Source organism: Drosophila persimilis, unplaced genomic scaffold (genome assembly GCF_003286085.1).
Source record: "Drosophila persimilis strain 14011-0111.01,24,50 unplaced genomic scaffold, DperRS2 tig00000652-arrow-arrow-pilon, whole genome shotgun sequence".
Classification (NCBI taxonomy): Eukaryota; Metazoa; Arthropoda; class Insecta; order Diptera; family Drosophilidae; genus Drosophila; species Drosophila persimilis.
Window position 1 is genome coordinate 1664581 of NW_020825329.1, and position 19968 is coordinate 1684548.

General features: G+C 40.3%; 2 protein-coding genes across 2 annotated transcripts; one reads left to right on the top strand and one right to left on the bottom strand.

Annotated features, from left to right (window-relative positions):
- Positions 1-3747: 3747 nt before the first annotated feature.
- LOC6603494 (metabotropic glutamate receptor) lies at positions 3748-10986 on the top strand. Its single transcript, XM_026991004.1, has 9 exons — positions 3748-3842; positions 4973-5801; positions 5997-6537; positions 7812-8062; positions 8159-8265; positions 8351-8476; positions 8552-9071; positions 9141-9436; positions 10302-10986. The coding sequence occupies exons 2-9, from the start codon at positions 5093-5095 to the stop codon at positions 10719-10721; spliced, it is 2970 nt and encodes a 989-aa protein (XP_026846805.1). The 5' UTR covers positions 3748-3842; positions 4973-5092; the 3' UTR covers positions 10722-10986.
- Positions 10987-12008: 1022 nt separating this feature from the next.
- Positions 12009-17089, bottom strand: LOC6603492 (protein cup). Its single transcript, XM_002028434.2, has 8 exons — positions 17004-17089; positions 15250-16687; positions 14336-14465; positions 13789-14265; positions 13464-13691; positions 13041-13409; positions 12685-12975; positions 12009-12616 (listed from the first exon to the last, which is right to left on the bottom strand). Exons 1-8 carry the CDS (start codon positions 17027-17029, stop codon positions 12393-12395), a joined length of 3183 nt encoding a protein of 1060 aa, XP_002028470.1. The 5' UTR covers positions 17030-17089; the 3' UTR covers positions 12009-12392.
- Between the last annotated feature and the right edge of the window lie 2879 nt (positions 17090-19968).

The window sequence follows — 19968 nt, forward strand, 5'->3', positions numbered from 1 at the left end:
TTAGTTAAATAAGCCCGATACTATCGATACAGTCAGAAATTTATATTTATATAAATTTATATACCGTCTCATTTTCAAAATATACCGTAAATATACTGACGAGCTCTAGTTATATTATACATATTCCTCGATTTTGATATTCCGTTGATTATTACTAGATATATAGAACATTTAGCCATGCCCACATAATTTTATCCGATTATAAAATAAATTTTCTAGAAAACTGGGTAAATTTAAACTTTAATATTTATTGCATTGCTTACAACAAAAAAAGGTTTAAATTAGAAGCTCAACAACAATTTCCACTAAATTCATTTCTTTACATGATACTTACACTCAAACTACACATTACCTACATATTTATTACCAAAGGCGTCACCAGAAGGGAAATTGTGTACGTTTCAAACAGTTTTGCCCGTTTTTTTCGACACTTTTGAAAAAATTGAGATTTTGATTGAAAACGATCAGGAATTCGATGCTGATGCTTTCTGCCGAGGGTGAGGTCAAACCGCATCTTTAAATATACTGGAATATACTAGAAAATGTTATGAAAAGTATAAAATTTGCAAGGTGTGTGAGGTAGACATGGTGGCAAGAAAATCAGAAAATCACCTATCGTTAAAATATACGTTCTGACCTTCAGAAATATACCAAAATATACCGTCTCATTATCAAAATATACCGATGAAAAAACGAACTTGGCCCACTTCATGATTTACGCCAAAATCTTTATTTTTTGTACAATGGCCGCCATGATATTAAAGGTTCTTCTTTTTTAAGGTTTAACCCAGTGATCATCATTAGTTTTGAGTAATTTGATGAAATTTAGACTTAATCATTATTTTTGATAAAAAAAAAAAATTAACTCAAATATAATGATCATACATATATTATAATAATTTCGCTCAAACTAAAACTTAACGGGAATTTACGGCTTCTATGTTAGAATTTTCGCAAATATTCTTGCATAGCCTTGTGTAGGGAGCACAAACGCTACCCTTTGTGCTAAAATGTTCCTTAAATAAAAGATTTATGGTTTAAACCCTGATTTTGCTTGCTTACACTTTTTTCGGATACTATTCCATAAGATGGTAAGGTCACCGACTTTGATAGTATAAAGTCATTGTACGATAAAATGCTCAAATGGGAAAATTCCGACAATTCTATTAAGTTTTGCTATTCAAATGCTGACTCTCCCATCGTGAAATGCTGATGTGGAACGGGTGTTCAGACAAAACTATGTATAGTCAAAACTTTGCATATAAAAACGTTAAATTTAATTTTCGGCATAAGATTTGTTTTTTAATTTTAAAATTTTTGAATACATCTTAACCCTGTCTAAAATTGTATATGGTGGTGCAGACAAGTAAAATGTTGCCAAATATTATAACAGTGAAGAGGAGGATGCTGAGGTGAACGATATACTTAGTTAATTGTTTTAACTTTCTTTAATTCTAAAACCGAATTGCTAATTATTGTAGAAATTAGCCTACGAATGTAGGCTAAGATCTTCCACTTGTATTTCCTCCACTTTATCGAGTACAGAAAAACTAATGGATCCTTTCGAGGAGCTACAGAGTTGTGACTGGTGCATGGTAGAATGCCGATGAAACTGCGGCGCTCGGTGCAATCGTTGTAGTTGAACTGTTCAGCACGTTCTTCGACCAGACTGAAGACGCACGATTCGCCGGGTGATACGGGCCAGAGTAGCAAGATACGGCGGGTGCACACATGGGTAAATTAGAAAAGTTAGCTGACATAAGCGTATATTACAATATTATATTATATCCTTCTAATTCAGTGGAAGAAATCGACGATCCTGAATAATTGTACGATATGGTGGAAATGGAAATAGAACGTAATGGTGAGGAAGAGAAGGATTCGCACATTGGTGAGTAATTTAGTAAAACTAGTAAACTTCTATAATAACTTCTTCCCCTGAAGGTTTTGTGGCTGCAAGCCCTGCCCCAGCGAGTTCAGCTGAGCAGCCAGTAGCTATTTCCGATAGTAGCGTCCAGCCAACTCCTCGCAGAAGATCAGAATGCACCATGCTCGGGAGATGCAGAATTAAAGAATGTTCAGATTGTTGAAATATTAAAAAGATTTTGCAAAGAACAGCCATTGCGCTGCCAATTCTGCAGTTTATTTCCCAGTACACGAAGCAATTTAGTGTACCAATTTGTCAACGTCATTACCCTGAAGTATTTGAAATGGTCCGAAAAGATCCACAAATATTGTAATCAATCAAAGCAGCCTTCCGAAAGAAAACGAGGGAGAACGTAATGAGTTGATGCGGACACCGCAACTCTACATTTATACCCGATACTTAGTCAGTATGGCTCTCCTCCGGCAGACGCCGCTAATATTAAACGACACGACAAAGAGTGCGTGCGAGAGAGACAGAAAACCAGTCTGAGCTTGACGTCGGGCGCTGCGTAGCCACTGCAAATCGATTTGTTCCTTTTGGCTATAAAAATGATCTGATCCAGATTATACTCTATGACTGTGCGTTTTTAGTTTTCTCGTATCTGCAATATTGTGGATGCAACAGATTTTCGTCTTTTGTGGGGGCGAAAGGGGGTGCGTCGAAATTTTGACACAAAACGGTCAAGGTCCGATATCACAGGAGTGTGGATACCAAATTTGGTTGCTCTGGCTCTTATAGGTTCTGAGATCCTTGAACTCATATTTTGCAATCGGCAAAACCGACCATGAAACCTATGTGTTAGAGAGTGACAGAGCGAGAAAGAATGAAATTGTTTTCTTGATTCTGGCTAGAATAATTATACGATCTGGTCCAGATTTTGCACTCTAGAAGATATAGTCATCTTCTGCGTTTTTAGTTTTCTCGTATAGTCGAAATTGTGCATGCCACAGACAGACGGACGGACGGACAGACAGACAGGGCTCAATCGACTCGGCTATTGATGCTGATCAAGAATATATATACTTTATGGGGTCGAAAACGATTCCATCTGGACGTTACACACATCCATTTTCACCACAAATCTAATATACCCCAATACTCATTTTGAGTATCCGATTCTTGAAGATTTGAGAAAACTAAAAACGCACAATCATAGAAAATGACCATATCTATCAGATTGCTGAATCTGGATCAGATAGGATCATTTGTATAGCCAAAAGGAACAAATCAATTCGAAGTGGCTACGCAGCGCCCGACGTCACGCTCAGACTGATTGTCTGTCTCTCTCGTACTCATTCTTTATCGTGTCATTTAATATTAGCGGCGTTTGCCGGAGGAGAGCCATACTGACTAAGTATCGGGTATAAATGTTGAGTTGCGGTCTCCGTAGCAACTCACTACGTTCCTCCTCGTTGTATATGTAATTGTAATTACAGACATTTAAACAATTGAGACATATAAGGGCATGTGGTGCGTGCATATGTCCGAAAATGTTGTCTTTATCTTTGGTGAAGGTGCGTATGAGCAATAGAGAAAAAAGCTTTACAGTGAGAGAGAGCTTTGACCGAATCCTGCTCTCTTAAGCTACCGCTATTTGCAACTTCAGTAAGAGATTAAGCTGGTCTGTATTTTTATAGTTGTTGTCGTTTCTCTTCAGGATGCTACTGACGGTGCTTTTGCTCCTGAAAAATGCTTCGAGAGAGATGGACGGGCAGCTAGAAGGAGGCCATCGATGGTGTTGTAGATGGTTGCTTCTTTTCCTTGGAACCACCGCTACGAATGCTGCTTCGTTGGTTGTTGTTGTGCTGCTGCTGCTGGTAATACAAGAACTGATTTTGTTTTGGCTTATCATGTGTAAATCAGTTTATCTACTGGTAATGAAAAGAACAGAAGTGCGCGTGGTTCGCTTTTAACGGTTAGTACAGCTCAAGAAAAGTGAATGCTTAGTTTTTTAAAATAAATTGTGACTCAAGTAATTAATAACAAAAATAGTGAGTTTTTACGTATCGAAATTTTTACGTTGAAAAATATACACATACATGTGTATGTATGTTAAATTCTATATAATAAAATAATTTGTATAATTATAAACTAAAATCGAAAGGAGTGTATATGAACAAAAGTATCCCTTGAGAGAAAGTGAATGCATTTCGTGAACAAGACTAATGTTATTTTGCACAATAATACCACTTATATGCACAGAACATTAACTTTGATTAAATAAACATATTGACGTCTCAATAGACTAAGTTAGTTTCTTATCAGTTAAAGTATAATAATATTATATACAAAAATTAATAATATAGCTATACATAAAATACATAGAAATGTAACACTGTATAGTATATACATATATATACATATTTACATGGTACGCTTTCTATATTGCACAAATTTTACAATAGGTCCCAATTTGCTGCGCATACTGATACCATTAACATCGTGTATATTTGTATGTATGTATGTATGGATTTGGCGCTGTGCTGGTGCTTTTGCTAACAAATCTCATATTGTCCGCAGCTCCGAAACAACGCCATCCTCAAATGTACCATTCTTGCTGTTGTTGGTACTTCTTTAAGTTCTTGCATTCAAAGCTTTTTGTGGGTCGCTTTTCACACTTATACAAACACACATATCGGGGTGTAAAAAGGGTCTCTTAGTTTCTTGGCTCTCTTCTCATCCATCCATATCTTCTTAATTTTCATCTCTTAATATACTAAAACATCCATTTCTCTCTCATCTGGCCCAAATGTGCAAGCTCAAAATGAAGCACTAACTTTAACAGTGGCACAGCACATGATCGAAAAACAATAATAATACTATTTATTGAATATATTGATATATGTGTTTGTACGTACATATGTACATATGCATGCATGTATACATACATATGTAAAGATACTGAGCTAGTCGAAACTTTGTCCAACGTAAAACTTTAATCTAACGTAAATGTTTGAGTGGTATATCAGTTTAATATGGGTTTTCAAATTGACCTATAAATCCTAAATGTTTTACATGTTTTGTATATGTATTCTCTACTTTCAGCGTATGTTTAGGGTGAATTCAATCATTGAATTAGACGCAATGGTAAACGAAAGAGTTCAGATGCATCTGAGGTTCTAAAAGGAAACGAAACACACATTCTACAAAGGTTCACTCGTAAAGATGCGGCAGGAGGAAAGTTTATTTGTCAATCGGATCGGTAGTAATATAACTCTTGTTGTCTTGGTGGTTTTGTGTTGGAGTCCAGTGGCGCAGCTGAAGGGACCGAGCACAACGCATGCCCAGGACACTGTCTCGGTTTCACTACCGGGAGACATAATTCTTGGTGGTCTTTTTCCCGTCCACGAGAAGGGCGATGGTGCTCCATGTGGACCAAAAGTGTACAATAGAGGAGTTCAGCGCCTGGAGGCCATGCTGTATGCAATAGATCGCGTAAACAATGATACCAACATACTTCCGGGTATTACCCTAGGTGTTCACATACTGGATACCTGCTCCAGAGACACCTATGCTCTGAACCAGTCGCTGCAATTCGTGCGGGCCTCCCTTAACAACTTGGATACCTCTGTTTTTGAATGTTCTGACACATCAAGCCCGCAGCTAAGAAAAAATGCATCATCGGGTCCTGTTTTTGGAGTTATTGGCGGTTCCTACAGCTCAGTGTCATTACAAGTAGCCAATCTGCTGCGTCTTTTTCATATACCGCAAATCTCACCTGCATCAACCGCTAAAACGCTTTCAGATAAATCACGCTTTGATCTGTTTGCTCGAACAGTGCCACCAGATACCTTTCAATCCGTCGCCCTGGTAGATATAATCAAGAACTTTAACTGGTCCTATGTATCCACTATTCATTCAGAAGGCTCTTACGGTAAGTGTAAAAATTCAAATTACATATGTACATACATAAATATGTATATGCAAATATACGATAACCGATCAAAAAACTATACTGCGTTCGTGTAGAGAAAATGCTAGCAAAACATTCAAAGATACCCTTTTAGTGGAAATAGGAGGCAAGCCCGACTAATTTTTTCCTCTCATTTTCGACCTTTTCTCTTTACAGGGGAATACGGGATTGAAGCATTTCATAAGGAAGCAACCGAGCGGCACGTGTGTATAGCTGCTGCCGAAAAGGTGCCCAGTGCTGCAGATGACAAAGTTTTCGACTCCATTATTAGTAAGCTGCAAAAGAAGCCGAACGCTCGGGGTGTTGTGCTTTTTACGCGGGCTGAAGATGCGCGCGGTATTCTGCAAGCAGCAAAGCGGGCCAAATTGACACAACAGTTTCATTGGATTGCTAGTGACGGCTGGGGAAAGCAGCAGAAACTACTGGAGGGCTTGGAGGAGATAGCGGAAGGGGCTATTACCGTAGAGCTGCAGTCGGAGATCATCGAGGACTTCGATCGTTATATGATGCAGCTCACGCCACGGACGAATCAGCGCAATCCCTGGTTTGCTGAGTACTGGGAAGATACATTTAATTGTGCATTGACACAAGTTTCGACCGGACTTGATGCACCCGATATCAATGCAAGTGCTATACAGAACGAAGGCAAGATTAAACAAACTTGCGACAAAAGCCTACGGCTGTCAGAGAAAGTCGGGTAAGTTCTACGACGATTGTGCAATCTATTTCTAGTTAAAAAATTCTAGAGAATATTGATTAGGTGAGGTCTCCAAAAAAAAAAATAGCATAATCATTTTTCCATCGGAGCGATTGTTACTAACTTAACAGTGTCATGAGCTTCAGTCCTGCATTTCAAAATTGGATTTCACGTTTTTATTTTACATTACGTGTCAAAATTTGCACATTTAGAAATTTACAATTACAATGTCTCACTCAAGTTTGCTTTGATAGTCTCCTGACCAGACTCGGTTTGGACAGCACTTTAGAGGATGTTATGACTTTGATCAGATATTTCAAACACACAGACCGAGGCATCTCTGCCCAGGAGCAAATTATATTGTATACGAAACTTTATTATTTTCTTAGTCAGGATGAAAAATTTAGTCTATCTACAATCTACACGGATAGAGCTAAATACATCAAAATATTTAGGGTAAATAACTGTTTACAATAATACTATACATAAAAAATCTGGTGTAAAAATCAAAATAAACATTAAAAACGAGGGGGAACGTTGCGAGTTGAGGTGGACGTCTCTATATATTAGGAGCGTGGGTACCAAATTTGGTTGCTCTAGCTTTTATAGTCTCTGAGATCTAGGCGCTAATGTTTTACTCTAAGCAAAGCCGGCTATGCTACGTGTGTGTTAGGGAGAGACAGGGCGAGAAAAAATGAAATTGTTTTCTTGATGCTGGCTATATACGATCCAATTCAGATTCTGCAGTCTAAAAGATATGGTCATTCTCTACGATTCTGAGTTTTTGGTTTTATCGTATCTTTAAAAATGTGGATGCCACAGATTTTCGTCTTTTGCGGGGGCGGAAGTGGGCGGGGCGAAGTTTTGAAATATTTTTGTAGCAGTGACATATCACAGAAGTCTGGATCCAAAACATCGTTGCTCTAGCTCTTATAGTCTTTGAGCACTAGGCGCTGAAGGGGACGGACAGACGGACAGACAGACATGGCTCAATCGACTCGGCTGCTGATCAAGAATATATATACTTTATGGGGTCGGAAACGATTCCTTCTGGACGTTACACACATCCACTTTTACCACAAATCTAATATACCCCAATACTCATTTTGAGTATCGGGTATAAAAACATGCTACAATTTATACCCGTTGGGTACATGTTTTTGGAAGAATCATAGCTTTGAAGCTACAGGTCCAAGTTGTTCCTTTATGGTTATCTGTATTGTGGTAAATGACCAGCCTGGTGATTTGTAAATCTATTTTAAATTTCGTTTCAGATACGAGCAGGAGTCAAAGACCCAATTCGTAGTGGATGCAGTGTATGCATTTGCCTACGCACTTCATAATCTACACAACGACCGGTGCAATACACAAAGCGATCAAACTACAGAGCAGCAAAAGCACCAACACAGTGAATCTGTGTGGTACAGGAAGCCGATTGACAGCAAGTCCCAGGCATGCCCCGAAATGGCCAGCTATGACGGAAAGGATTTTTATAACAATTACCTGCTGAACGTGTCATTTATAGGTAAAGTATTATGTAGTTCAAATTGCGTAGTTTAATTTTATACTTTTTCGATAACTGATAACCAATGTCCCTGTTTCCGTCATCTCATCTGAGAAGATCTTGCTGGTAGCGAAGTAAAGTTTGATCGCCAAGGTGATGGACTGGCCAGATACGATATTTTAAATTATCAACGCCTTGAAAACTCTTCAGGATATCACTATAAGGTATAATACCCATTGATGAGTGTCATCACCGCCCTTTGCTGTTGGTTTAAGTTCAATGAAAATAATGAAATATATGATTTTGTAGGTTATCGGCAAATGGTTCAATAGTCTCCAACTGAATTCGCAAACTGTTGTATGGAATAAGGCCGCTGATCAACCAACATCAGCTTGTTCCTTGCCATGCGAGGTGGGAATGATTAAAAAACAACAGGTATGACCAACTCATAAAACCCCAATCCCATACAATTTCACCCAGGCCTTAACAATTTTGAAAAAACTTTTCCAGGGAGATACTTGTTGCTGGATATGCGACAGCTGCGAGTCATACGAGTATGTGTTTGATGATTTTACATGCAAAGACTGCGGCCCAGGCCTGTGGCCGTACCCCGACAAACTTTCCTGCTTTCCTTTGGACATTGAGTATATGCGATGGAACTCCCTATTCGCCCTCATTCCCATGGCCATTGCTTTATTAGGCATAGCACTGACCATCATTGTCATAGTTCTGTTCGCCAAAAACCACGACACGCCCCTGGTGAGAGCATCCGGTCGGGAGCTTAGTTACACGCTTCTGTTCGGCATATTGGTGTGCTACTGTAACACTTTTGCTCTGGTCGCTAAGCCCACTATTGTGTCCTGCGTGCTTCAGCGGTTTGGTATCGGTGTTGGGTTTTCTATTATTTATAGTGCACTGCTTACGAAAACAAATCGTATTTCTCGCATTTTCCACTCTGCATCCAAGTCAGCCCAACGCCTCAAGTACATTAGCCCACAGTCGCAGGTGGTCATAACAGCATCCTTGATCGGTAAGAAACGTATTTCTATAAATCCAGTGACTACAAAACTTAAACAATAATGAGATATGTTGTGTACAGCAATACAAATTCTGATCACAATGATCTGGATGGTAGTGGAGCCACCTGGAACACGTTTTTACTATCCAGATAGGACGGAGGTGATACTAAAATGCAAAATACAGGATATGTCCTTTTTGTTTTCGCAGCTATACAATATGATTCTCATTACAATCTGCACCGTTTATGCAATTAAAACTAGAAAAATACCAGAAAATTTCAACGAATCAAAGTTTATTGGATTCACTATGTATACCACTTGCATTATCTGGCTAGCCTTTGTGCCCATTTACTTCGGCACTGGAAACTCCTACGAGGTATGTATTTCCTAACAATTTTATAGACTGCTACCGGTATTGTCTGATTGGTAATCTACATACTGACTAATCCAGGAATTGGCTAAAATTGGGGTTTTAACGCATCATTTTGTTAAAGCTAATTGTGTGAAAATTTGCGTGCTCGAGCTAGGCAAGTAGCATTCGCTTTGGGAGCGGTTCTCCCAAAGTTTTTGGGAGATTGTTTTATTACAACAGCAATATGTCGGTTAGTGGAATTAAACTAAAAAGTTTTCACGAATCTATATGTACGTTCTTGCTATAATTTGTACACCATGGACACCAAGACACAAAGAACGAGGGGGAACGTTGTGCGACCGCAACTCTACATTTATACCCGATACTTAGTCAGTATGGTAGGCGGAGCTTAAATTGTACGAAAAGGGTGGGTGCGCAGAGCGTGGTGCGCAGCGTAGCCACTGAAAATCGACTGTTTCGTTTTAGTTGTAATAATTATCCGATCTGATCGGCAATCTGGAAGATATGGTCATTCTCTATGGGCGTTTTTAGTTTTCTCGTATCTTCAATATTGTGGATGCCACAGATTTTCGTCCTTTGTGGTGGCGGAAGGGGGTGGGGCGAAATTTTGAAATACAATTGTAACAGTCACATTTCACAGAAGTCTGCTCTAGCTCGTACAGTCTCTAAGCACTAGGCGCTCATAGGGACGGACAGATAGAAATGGCTCAATTGACTCGGCTATTTATGCTGATCAAGAATATATGTACTTTATGGGGTCGGAAACACTTCCTTCTGGACTTTACACACTGATTTTGAGTGTAACATAAATAACATAAAAACTAAATCAAAACCAAAGCTATAAATAATATCGCATTAATTGTTTCAGATACAAATTACCACCTTGTGCATTTCAATAAGTCTTAGTGCTTCAGTGGCACTAGTATGTCTCTACTCACCAAAGGTATACATCCTAGTCTTCCATCCGGACAAAAACGTGCGAAAGTTGACAATGAACAGCACCGTCTATAGACGATCGGCCGCAGCTGGGGCCCAGGGTCCGCCAACTAGTTCCGGATACAGTCGCACGCAAGCTCCGGGAATACCATTGCCAACGGCTGGTACAGCAGGTACTACGGCAACTTCTAGTGACCGGCCATCGCAAAACAGCCCGAGGCCAGGACTGGACCTAGACCTGGACCAGAGTCAAACGAACATTGTCCACAGAGGCAGTACCAGCAAAAATAGCGATCCAGATTCAGAGGAATGCGACAACATTGAGCCATCCTGTATCCGTGTTAAGGACTAAAACTCTAGTCCTGGAATCTGGAACTCGCGTCCTTTTGATCAACGATTAATACATTCAAATATATATCGATAGCCTAATTCAAAAATTATACAGCTTTATCTGTGGGAAATGTTAAATTTGAATTAGATTTGAGTTTGCTACATACATACATATGTTTTCAGAAATATCATACGATCCAAACACAGACGAGTGGGCTAATATCTAATGACCCATGCATCTAGTCGAACTAGTATTACCAATACAATTTAAGAATCTTGTTACCGCAGAACTTGTTTTAGTTAAGTTTCTATAAATTTATTACTTTACATTAAAATTGATTATGTCTTATTGTGACATATGTTAGTCGTATAAGATTATATAATAGTGTTATTGATCCTCAATATTTTTTAAGAATAAATTGGTAGATTTTGGCTATTTCGCTAAATGAATAAACACACGGATGTTTACATATGCTGTGAAACCCAATTAAACCCTCAATACGATCTGTCTTACCCTGTATTAGTCGATCCGATTTAATGAATTGCTAAATGTAGTAAGACAATTATTATGAAGTAATTATGGAATTACGTTGGATACTAACGTCGAACCATTCTGAAATAGTGCGCGATGATATCGAGTTCGTAAAGTGTCCTGGTAAGAGATCGGAAACATACGAATGCTTACATCAAGTGCTATTTATCATGTAACAACAAATCAAAAACTCGTAAATATTGAAAAATGGAGCAACAAATTTACTTACAGCTCCAAATATATCCTTGCAGTGGATAGATTCCTCACTGCAAAGACTCCAACATAGAATAGCCAAAAGCTTGTTAGCCGTAGCTTAGGCAACCATCCGACCGAGGGGTGAAGCCGCATGACGCGTGACGTAGGGAAGAATATGAATTAGACTAATTAACGAGGGACTAATAAATCAGTACTCCATTGTGAAAAACCCAACTCACCCTAAATGATCCAATTAAAGAACTATTAAAACGCCTATTAAAAATACTTCATGCAGCTTGTCAGCTGGGATTAGCATTGACATCAGCGAACCTTATTAAATATTTCTGCTCTCCGCCTATCTTCTTTTTTCAAAATAACCTTTTGACGATGATGATCAAGAATCTGCATATTTGCATGTTGCAAATATGACTAGGAGGTAATATGTTTCAGAAGACAAAAAAGAGGCATTACATTCCGAAAAACTTATTCGGCAGGCCACATATACAGAGATCAGACTAAAAGTATATCGGCAGTTGTATGTATAACATAATAAAAACGAATAATTTGCGTCGAGTGAGTGTATTTCACTAAATTTGAGACACCATTCTTGCTTTGTTTATTTTGTTTAGGTTCAAACCAGTATTTGATAGTCTTACATAATTAATTTAGTATATTATTTACAGTAAAATATATTTTACAATATGATTAACTACAATCAATAACTACATTAAACAGTTTAGTTTCTTTATATAATTTATATGAAGTTACCAGAGTGTACGTGTACCCGAAGTTTAGTGGCTTAAGGAATTATTTTGGTGACAGTACGTGTCCTCTTCTCTATGTCACTATACACAATAGTATGCGTAAACATAAGAATTAAATAAAAGAAAAACTGATGATTGAACCCTTCAACTAAATGTGCTTTCTAGTAAAGCGTTCTTCTGCAGCTGGCGCTGCGTTACACGCCTAGTTATGCACTACGGCCGAGGAATGTTGGATGCTACGTTCAAATTCTTCCAAACTAAGGGTTTGATTCATATTTAAAAGCGGCAATTTTCCGGCAGAAGCTCTGGCAAGAAGTTCTGGAGAAAACCACTGAGCCAATTGATTATTTGTTGGAGATGGCAACCGATCGTCTCTGTGGTAATTACTTTTGATTAAGTTTCCAGATTCCGAGATGTCGGGACAAGCTGAATTTATATAGGGCAAGCGATTCAAGTTAAACGATTAAAAAGATGAAAAATATCGCCTTTCCTACCTGGAATTGACGATGATATCTGTGCTCCGTGAATTACTCTATGTCTCAGTGGTTGATGTGACTGCTGCTGCAGTTGCAGGTAATGGTGATGCTGCATTTGCGAGATTCCGTCAGAATAAGGAATATTCTGATTCACATTTTCAGTGTTCAAAACTGAGTCCGTTGGCTGCATTGGTTTAAACCTTTGCTGGAGCTGATGTTGTTGCTGTTGCAGCTCTGCTTTTGATCCAAACGGCACTGCAGTCAGTTGGTGCGGTACTGTGTTTAGACTTCCCTTTAGAATAGGACGGCCTAAAAAATACAATAAGTGCGTCAAAGTTAGCTTATTTAACTTTCGGACTCTCCACGATATTTACCAAATGATTTTCCTTGTGGCATTTGAACCGTACCATGAGCCCATTTCATCGGTGGCAGATTACGAGACTGCTGCAGTTTTGGGGACATTTGCGGGCTGTTTGGACTAATAGAATAGTTTCCTCCACCTAGTATCATGCGAGGTTGAGCGGACATTGCCTGTGGCTCATTTCCAATTGGGTTTGGAGCAAGCAGCTTAGTGTTCTGTGGATGCATTTGGTATTGCTGGTGTGTCTGATTGTAAGGCGTATCCTTATCAGCTGTCATCTTCCGTAGCACAGACGTAGGTGTGAACGCCAGAGGAGTGGGCGAATTGCTGTGTCGAATATGCTGACTTATACCATGGTTGCTCGAGTTTTGTGGGAATAGGTCTGGAAGTTTAGGGAATTATTTCAGAACTTATTAATCCGTCAGTAATTACATACCATCAGAATAGTTCTGATGTTGCGGCTGAGCTTGATGAAACGATAGGTGGGCCAAGCTGTGGTGATCCATTTCGTTCGGGTATGCTGGCTTATAGGCTAAAGAATTTCTTCTACTACTTGAGTATTCCCGAAGAACGGTTGCAATGACATCTTTTGTGTGAGGCACAGTGCTGGGATTGCTCAATTCCTTCTCCAAAAACTCAACCGAAACATCCCCTCGAGCAATGCCTGCAATCAGTACAGTTTACCAGTACATTATAGCCAAAGAGAAATACTACGCACACTCTAACAAACTTGAATTCAAGAAAAGTATGAAGCATCTTACCTTGAATTAAATGGTGAACTTCCATTCGCTTCTGTGCCAGTGCTATATTTGGCGTGTGGACACCTTGGATGGTGTGCTGCTGCTGCACCATGGCCTCATTTATCCTCTTTGGCATGCAGTCACTATGCTTAAAGCGTTGCTGAAATAACTCCGTGTCTTCTTCCTTAATTTGAGGACTGTGATCCCGCAGTATGTTTTGTTGAGGATCGATCAAATGAGGCCGATGTGTATTTTGATTGGCGCACTGGTGAGCATTCGAAGTATTTATCATATGATAAACGTCATTTCCCAGCTGATGCTGGTTGCTTTGGGAGCCCAGTTGCTGCAGGAGTTTCCTAAAGGCCTCAGTATCCCTAGCTACTGGCTTTTCCACTTGAGCTTGCTGACCTCCATAAGCCACGGCTATTGGGTTCGTGTACTCGGAACGCAGGTTCACTTTAGTCATTTGTGCTTCCAAGTCCTTAACACTGGGTATATCTGGAATAGAAAAGGAGTTGCAGTGAGCAATCCTTGCTTATGTTGTTTGAAATTTATGTTGAAGACCCACCGTGAGTTTCTTGAGCTCCTGACTCCCGAAGTCCAGATGGCTCATTATTATTTGCAGCTTCTTTGGGTCGAAACCACCGGCTAAAGCGAGACGTTCCCTTGGTTTCATCTTGCTCATCGCCATCATTACTCTAAGGTTATTGAAAATGCACATATATATATATTTATTTTTATGAAACTAATTAGTTATATTGATACTCAGAAATATATGTCGGATTATAATTTAATTCTCAGTGTATTATGCTCGGTTGGCTATGAATGAATTAACTACGAAATTTTTAATAGTCCAGTTCTCTGCTGTTGCCCGGGTATTTCCCACTTTCTATCAGTCTCGTCTTCTTCTTATCCATTATTTCTTTCCGTTATTCTTGTTCCTTGTCTATTGGGTTGGTGTACTCGTGTTGTTAAGGCAAACTGTATTGAGAGACTTGTTTAGAGAGGCTCGTAGGAAGGATAATCATAACAATCCCAATCACTCTCTATTCACCTATTCATCTTTGACGCGAGAGTAAGTCGCTGAGAGTCAAATTGCTAATCATTTCAATATAATATAATAACATCAAAGTGAACCTTTATCTTTAGTCCGATTAGGTTATCAATACATCAGATGTATTTTGTGCAATATGTACACTAAATTGTGTTTTTAAAAGGACAAGAGAAAAGGTGACAAAAATTTGCGAAAACTGGAGCACTTAAAAACGGAACAATTTGGCTGAAAACACAATCGAAGTCCTATTAGAAAAGGGTATATTACTTCTGCAGGGTCTGAGTAAATATTGTAGTGGTGACGACAATTGTTGGTCTACGAAATCCGCGTGACATACTATAAAAAACTAAGTGGGCTAAATTGGCTCGTCTGTTACATAAAAGCCGATACAAAAAAAAACAACGACTATAGGAAATGGTTATATTTACCATAAGTGTAGGATCCAGGGGGTGCATGTTGAGAAATGCATCGAAGTTGAATTCACCCTCGGAGTTTGAGGTACAGGGTAAACGGCCTGATTGCTGATGGTTTTTGCTTTGTTGGGTAGGTTCCAGTTGGGGCTGAATGACACTTTCCCCAGTGTCTTTGTTGTCGTCCTTGGTCTTCACATCGACTACGTTTAGGCTGGACATGCTGCTACTTGTTGAAGCACCGTCGACTACAATTGGTTCAGCAAGTTGACTTGGCTTTGACGGAAATCGATTCGCCTTGTCTTCAAACTCTGAGCGCTCATCATTGTGATCGTGATCGTCGAATCCGTGCAAATCTATTGTTTCTAGCTGAGACGTCGGACCAGCACTGAACCACTCGGGTTCTTCGTGCCTGTCATGCTGATGGTACATGTTTGTGCGCTTTCCCCGACCTTGGATACATCCAGAATCCTTGTTTGATGACCGGCGGGAGCTCACTCCTTGCCTGTCGACAGATCTTTTGTTGTCGTATTGAAACCGTCTATCTCCTATATGCTCAGTAAGTCGATCGCCATGTCTTCCACTAAACGTCCGCGGGCGCTGTTGGTTCTGGTTCTGGCTTTGATTTTGTTGGTTAATACTTCCACTTCCATTCTGAGATCTTTCCTTTTCCTTTTCAATACCAGATGATGACTGCTGTTGGCCTTTGTAGTCCCAATTATCGGCTCTGGGCAAAAGTCGACCACTCCCAATGCGCCTTTCCTGACGAGTCGTCGAAAACGTCGGAGAAGATGCCAGAGATTGGTCATGATCTTGTTGGACATTGTTGGAACGTCTCTCACAGCTCTCCCCCCATTCACTGGCTTTTCTGATTGGGGAGCTCATGCCTTTGCTCTGGCTTTGGTTGTGCGTGGGAGTGGATACATGGGTATGGTCTAGCTCTACAGTCACATTCTCCCCGACTGCAATATCGTCACAATTGGTGTTTATCGGTTCATTTTCAGTGCCGTTACCGCAATTGACTACAGCGAAGCGTCTTTTGGCAAATGCCGGCATTAAATGCGATGAAGATATGCTCCGATGATCGATGATTGACGATTTGAACGGTGGACCACCCAGAACGCTTTGCGTCGATTGTGTATCTTTATCCTTGTCTTCGATACACATTGAGTGGGAATCACTGGGTGCAAAGCGCTGATAATAGTTATTGGCTCGCTCCCGATTTCGCATGGCGCGCCGCGAGCTTATTAATCCATTATTGGAGCTGCTTAGACTGGAGTTATCAGTCTCTGGGGACAGGCTGATTTTATTTGGATTTGCATAGTTGCTGGGGACATTTGCACTAGCGTTAACTTTCCAAAAATTTAAAGTCTGCAGTTCATTTCGATTAGCACATTGGGGGCGCTGGCGACTACTTCCTTCATAACGTAGTGCCAACAAATCTGCTCTTGAGTACCTTAAAAAAGGGGGTAACAAAACAATTTTTTATTAAACAGATATAGGTATTTCCACAGGCATGTGCAAGAACTTGGGAACTGGTCAAAATATTTATCAGGAAATTAAATTGGAAACAGCTTTCACTAGACATCCGCATTAATACATACACGTATGCATATGTATGTATATTTATTTGTAATAATTACATATATACGTAAATAAATTCGTCGCTTACAAGTGCAGAAAGTTTTGAACAATACACTTGGGCCTAACGCTTGACTTATTAATCATAGGATAAATAGTATTATAGTAATAGTCGAATAAATAATTCTTACCTCGCTTGATCTTTTCTTATATCCATTTTTTACGAAGTTGAGTATTTCAGCCGGATTCCGTCCAGGTTAATTTAATTTGAGTTAAAGCTACTATTTTTGAAAATGTTAGCTATGCGCATACAGTTCAAAATAACAAGAGTACTCAATTACAAAAACGCGTTTATGTCTCCTGACGAGCAAAAATGTATACATACATACATATGTAATATTTAAGTTAGAAATTCTGCACACGATGTAATAGGTCTCTTCTTGCAAAACAGAATATTGTACGGTATTATTTACGATTTAAGTAAAACTATCAAAATACACACAGTGACATTTGTTCGTAACATATATAATTTAAATAAAATAATTTTGTGAAAATCACGACAAACTATGGATGGAAAAAATAGTGCAAATCATCGATTAATATTTCATAAAATACGAGTGGAGTACGAGAAAATGTTCTCCTAAAGTTTGTTTTGGATTTTGGAACATGGGAAAGAAACACGTCCGTGACAAATAGCCTCCATAGCAAACAATAATACACACGCAAAGTACGGCATGTGCACCCACAAATTAAAAAAAGCTGGGAGCACAACATAAAACAGAAACACAGAACTCTAAAAAACCAAAAAGATCATATAATCCCAAATGTTTGTGAAACAATTTTGCGCGTGTTGTACTAACACATGAAAATCGTTGCTAACGACAGAGCCGAAGACCCTGAGATTTAGTTTTCTGTGTTCGCTGTGCGACACATTCGTTGTATGAACTGGCACATCTACATATATACTGTATGGTTTATGGCTCCATCCACAAAAAAATAAATTAGCGATCAGCTATTGCAATATTGTTTATAGCCTTTTCCCACACAGCTCATCTATGGGGAGCGGTGGGATTTCTTAACAGAAGTGAAACCTCGATTCCCACTAGCACCATCCACCACCAGCCATCTTCCATCCATAAAAAAAAAAATTGTCTCTGAAAATTTAACATTCCTTCAATACCACTTCTGGCGTTAGCTGTTACGTTTTTGGTTTGACGAATTTCAATAATTAATTGTTCTCTTTCATTATGCTGTCCAGTTCACAGACTATGCGCCTGGTTTTAGTAAATTGAGATTATACCAGCAACGTGCACCGTGTTTTGCAATGTGCGTTGGTAGTTTACACGATTCATATCTTTGTTTGGCATTGGCATCTGGTCTGAAGAGCTTGTGAAGTGGCTCTAAAGTGGGAACGGCCTACCTATGGAGAGTACCGAAAATAAGCAGCCCCGGACAGCCAGCGGGTGTTCGCGAAGCAGCAACACTGACGATGCGCTTGTTGTGCCGCCTCACACACTTCTCTATCCCTACACATTACACATCCCAACCCCCAACACTCACCTCACACAGGGCCGGACTAAGTGGTTTATTCTTCCCGTGCCTAGAGTCAGCCTGGTTTGGGGGCCGGTGTAGAAAACTGGCCCAAGCGGGAGAGTTCAGGGACTTGGCAACCCCCTGTTCTACGGATGACTTATCCCGACAATGTGGATCTCTGCCCGGACGTACCAGACCCCTTTTTTTGCTGTTCGTAGGAATAGAATGGAATATTGAAAGCAAATAAAAAACATAGATGAGTTTGGCACTCTCCAAATGCTAAAAGGGAGCAATCCCAAACAGGGAAAGGCAGCGGCCTAAAGGCCTGGCCCAACGCTAAACATAGCGGAAAAAACCTGCGCTGCGAAAGACGGTAGGGCGAACCCAAAGAGTCCATCCCGGATACAGGGCGGGTGGTAAATCGCCTCCCAAAACCGAGTGGCAGAGTGGTTATGCAATTCTGCGGCTGCTCTACCTGCTGGTAAAGTGGTGGGGGGCGAGACGCCATCGACTAACGTCTAAGCCAAAACGTGCTGGCAACATATTTCGTCGGCAAGATGCAAGCCAGATCCAGCCAAACGGACAACTGGCTGAAAAAGGTTAAGTGGGCTTCGAAGGTGCGGGCGAAATATGACACAGAAGCGCCGAAGAAGGGAGCCTCTCAGCCAAAGACGCAACGCTCGCAGGAGACTCCTGGGCTGGCACCGAAGCGCTCCATAGTACTGCCAAACACCTCGTTCGCGCAGATAGCCAGAGAGAGGACGCTGATTGGCGTCCCAAGGAACCAGTGGAAGTGGCTAGAAGCGGTACCGGCCGACCGCTGCTTGTCTTGGAAATCTAAGCACCCGACGATAAGATGGAGACAGACCTGGAAGGTTACTCGACCGACAGCACTCTGAGGCATGACTTCGAGGCGATATGTCGTGACGACGAAGTCGAAGACGGCCTAGACGCTCACATTACAGTGGCGGAGAACTCTAAAGATGTCCTCTAAAGGCTCCTCCAGATCAATCTCCACCATTTTAAAGCAGCATCCAGAGCTCGGGGGAAGCCCGGACACAAATGTAAGGAGTGAGCCACTTTTCAGCTTCATCGGTAATAGGTTACTGACCTTATACAAACTGTTAGACATAGTCAAGAGTTTGAAAGTCCGACTAAAGCAAACTGGGAAAAATATAGTACAACCCTGGAGGACTTACTCCTTCACTGCAGTGTGCCCCTCTAACAAACCTAGGGGGGAAAAGAAAACAAATAGACATTCTACAAAATCAGTCTGGGCAAAAATGGCTGTGGGTACATTCCCGCCAGCTTGGCTTAAGACATAGTAAGTCTTCATCTCCAAGGCTCTCTGCATCTCAATGAATACTCACTAATAGCCTTGAAATTGTGGAGCCTTCAGTGACATCATCGATGGGATCGTCCGCCCAGTCAAGGTATGTCAACAGAGGCACCCCGCAAGGTGTCGTCCTGTCTTCTTTTCTGTAGAACATAGCAGTCAATCAGATTCTATGCGACCTGGAAGGGAGGGGACGTGGCTTACGCGACCTTGCAATTATCTCCTCGGGGAAATACCCCCAAACACTCTGCAACTTAATGACCGCAAAGCTAGCGCAACTGTTGGTA

Coding starts and splice junctions, on each gene's coding strand:
- LOC6603492 (XM_002028434.2), bottom strand. CDS start 17,029: ATGGATATAAGAAAAGATCAAGCGAG. Junction 14,466..15,249: donor CCCTGGATCCTACACTTATG/GTAAATATAACC, acceptor CAATAACCTTAG/AGTAATGATGGCGATGAGCA. Junction 12,976..13,040: donor GCCACAAGGAAAATCATTTG/GTAAATATCGTG, acceptor TGTATTTTTTAG/GCCGTCCTATTCTAAAGGGA.
- LOC6603494 (XM_026991004.1), top strand. CDS start 5,093: ATGCGGCAGGAGGAAAGTTTATTTGTCAATCGGATCGGTAGTAATATA. Junction 5,802..5,996: donor TCATTCAGAAGGCTCTTACG/GTAAGTGTAAAA, acceptor TTCTCTTTACAG/GGGAATACGGGATTGAAGCA. Junction 8,063..8,158: donor GCTGAACGTGTCATTTATAG/GTAAAGTATTAT, acceptor TCATCTGAGAAG/ATCTTGCTGGTAGCGAAGTA.